The sequence below is a fragment of the Notolepis coatsorum genome, assembly GCF_963971535.1.
Source record: "Notolepis coatsorum genome assembly, chromosome: 7".
Classification (NCBI taxonomy): domain Eukaryota; kingdom Metazoa; phylum Chordata; class Actinopteri; order Aulopiformes; family Paralepididae; genus Notolepis; species Notolepis coatsorum.
The window spans coordinates 138,832,243-138,834,977 of NC_140171.1; the positions used below are offsets into that span (position 1 = coordinate 138,832,243).

Sequence of the window (2,735 nt, forward strand, 5' to 3'; positions counted from 1 at the left end):
GGCATGGTAACATTATACACGGTAAACATACATGGTAAACATACATGGTAACATCATACACGGTACATTATACATGGTAAACATACATGGTAAACATACATGGTAACATAGGCATGGTAACATTATACACGGTAAACATACATGGTAAACATACATGGTAACACTTATGTTGGGGGCTAATGGACTGTAAAGCTGACAGGACCGTTCTTATTGGTTTGAGATGATTTTTGTTGTACCATACGTTGCTGTGGGGTGCCCCATTTATTTTGATCCTCCTTTTGGTTAATACAACACTTTGAATTTAACACTGTTCCAGTACTCTCATTCTTTATAGCTGAACAGGTTTGTTTATTATTTCAAGCTTGTTACAGAAATGGCAACCACGAAGGGACTTTAAAAAAAACAAAAACAACAGTGAAAAAAACAGTGTAAAATATTCTCTATGTTGTTGTTAAGAGCTTTTGTTTTGATTTGTTAGTTTGGGGTTGCTATACCATGGCTGCATCTATGTGTTCTCCTATTCCAGGGAGTATTGTTGAAGAAGAGGTTGCCTCAGACCAAGAAGAGGTTGCCTCAGACCAGGGAGAGGGAGAACTTTCTGAAGCTCTTATAGACTTCACAGCTGGCCCTTTTGTGACAAGAAGAGATCCTGTACAGGTTCTAGCTGAGACTCTTGATGACTTGCATGTGAATGATGACGGCTCTGGGGGTAGTGAGGAACGGCAACCTGAGGTCACTGTTATCCATTCTGGCGCATTTGCTACCTCTGGGATGGGGAAAGCCGAAGTAGCTACTGACATTACACAGCTTCAGTCACGTTTGAGTGCTGTGGAAAGAGAGATCCAGGCTTTCCATATAAATACAACTAGACAAGATGACATTCTCAGGTGTTACATTGACCGTCAATGTCAACGACTACAACATACTTTTCAGAGCGATATTAATAACCTCCAACGGTCAATGGTGGAGTGTTTGAAAAGACGAGACACACAGCTTAATGCTCAACTACAAAACCCCATCAGGATGGCTAGCACTCCTGTACAGGATGATGCACCACCTGTTCACTTTTCAGAAAATTTTGAACATGGTGGTATTGAAATGGGAACTGAGGAGTAAAGTTCCCTGCCTTTCATGCCTAGACCCTTGCCCTTGCCTCTACTGCCTGAAGTAAATACTCTACTGCTGCCTGGAGTAAGTCTTCTACTGCCTGGGCCAGACCCTCCACAGTGGCAGCCAGGCGAGCTGATCCAGTTTGAGTCTTCCTTTGAACATTCGCATAATGAGCACGAATCTGTGGAACAAGGTCTCACACCACTATGGGATGGGGCAATGGCTGCACCGCATGAACAGAGGAAGCCCTTGGTGGGGCTGTACTTAGCAGCGACCCCTATAGCCCAGTGCGATCGGCAACGGGAGCGGAGAGAGGAAAGCAGAGAGCCCGAAGGCAGCAGCTCTCACCACTGCCGGTCCAGGTTACTATCTAGCACCGGGAAACACACTAGAGAGTCACCGCCGGCACAAGACCACCATTACCAACCAGTAACCATGAGCAGCGAAGCCGCCGAAACGCAACAACCACCGCAGCCCGCTGATGATGCAGAGAGCCCGTCCAGCCCGGCAGCCGAAGCTTCCGCGGCGGATAAGAAGGTCATCGCAACAAGAGTCTTGGGGACAGTCAAGTGGTTCAACGTCAAAAATGGATATGGTTTTATCAACAGGAATGACACGAAAGAGGACGTGTTTGTACACCAGACGGCCATAAAAAAGACCAACCCAAGGAAATACCTTCGCAGTGTTGGAGATGGAGACACTGTGGAGTTTGATGTGGTTGAAGGGGAGAAGGGAGCAGAGGCGGCCAACGTCACCGGCCCAGCAGGCGTTCCAGTCCAGGGGAGCAAGTACACCGCTGACCGGAACCGCTATAGGCACTACCCCCGCAGGAGGGGCCCACCCCGCAATGGAGAATACCCTGAGAACTACCAAAGCGATGGCAAGGGCGAGCCGCCGAGTAGCGGAAGTCGTGAAGGCCGCGAGAAGAGCAGCCGCGAGGGGGCAGAGAGCGCCCCAGAGGGAGACATGCAGCCACAGCAGCGCAGGCCCGCCTACCCAGGGAGACGGCGCTACCCGCCATACTTTGGAGGCGAAGGCGAAGAGAACCAGAGAGGTCCAGACCAGGGCAGCGACAAACCAATGAGACAGACCTACTACAGAGGCTTCCGACCAAGGGCTCCATCCAAAGTACCTCTTAACTCCATGTTAGAAAGGCAACAGCAAATCCTGCAACAAGTTCAGCAAAATGTGGCTCAGGCCCAGGAGCATCTAGCTCGAGGCTACAATAGAAGGAGGTCTCCTGTCACATACCAAGTAGGAGAGAAGGTATGGGTTAAGTTAAGTTGCACCTACTGTATGATGCCAAGGCCATGTTTATGGCAAAACGTGCTCAAAAGTGGAGAGGGCCAGCCACAGTTCTCAGACGTTTAGGGTCAGTGACCTACAGAGTAGCCATGGATAGCAGTCCTAACACCCATGAAACCTTGCATGTTGAGACCATGAAGATGTTGTATGGCAGTGGTACTACGCTTGGTGGGGGGGATGTGTAACATGCGTTACTTTATGAAGAAGATGTCAATGTGTTGATAAATGAAGTGTGGGCCCAATATGTTAGGATATGCCAATGTCAGCATATTTGGGTCACTTGACCTTTAAGATTCCAGGTATGGGTGTGGTTAGGGGCG

General features: G+C 48.8%; 1 protein-coding gene across 1 annotated transcript; it reads left to right on the plus strand.

Annotated features, from left to right (window-relative positions):
- Positions 1–1,530: 1,530 nt before the first annotated feature.
- Positions 1,531–2,481, plus strand: LOC311231776 (Y-box-binding protein 1-like; the record flags this gene model as incomplete). Its single annotated transcript, XM_084318404.1, has 1 exon — positions 1,531–2,481. The coding sequence occupies exon 1, from the start codon at positions 1,546–1,548 to the stop codon at positions 2,479–2,481; it is 936 nt and encodes a 311-aa protein (XP_084174530.1). The 5' UTR covers positions 1,531–1,545.
- Positions 2,482–2,735: the final 254 nt, after the last annotated feature.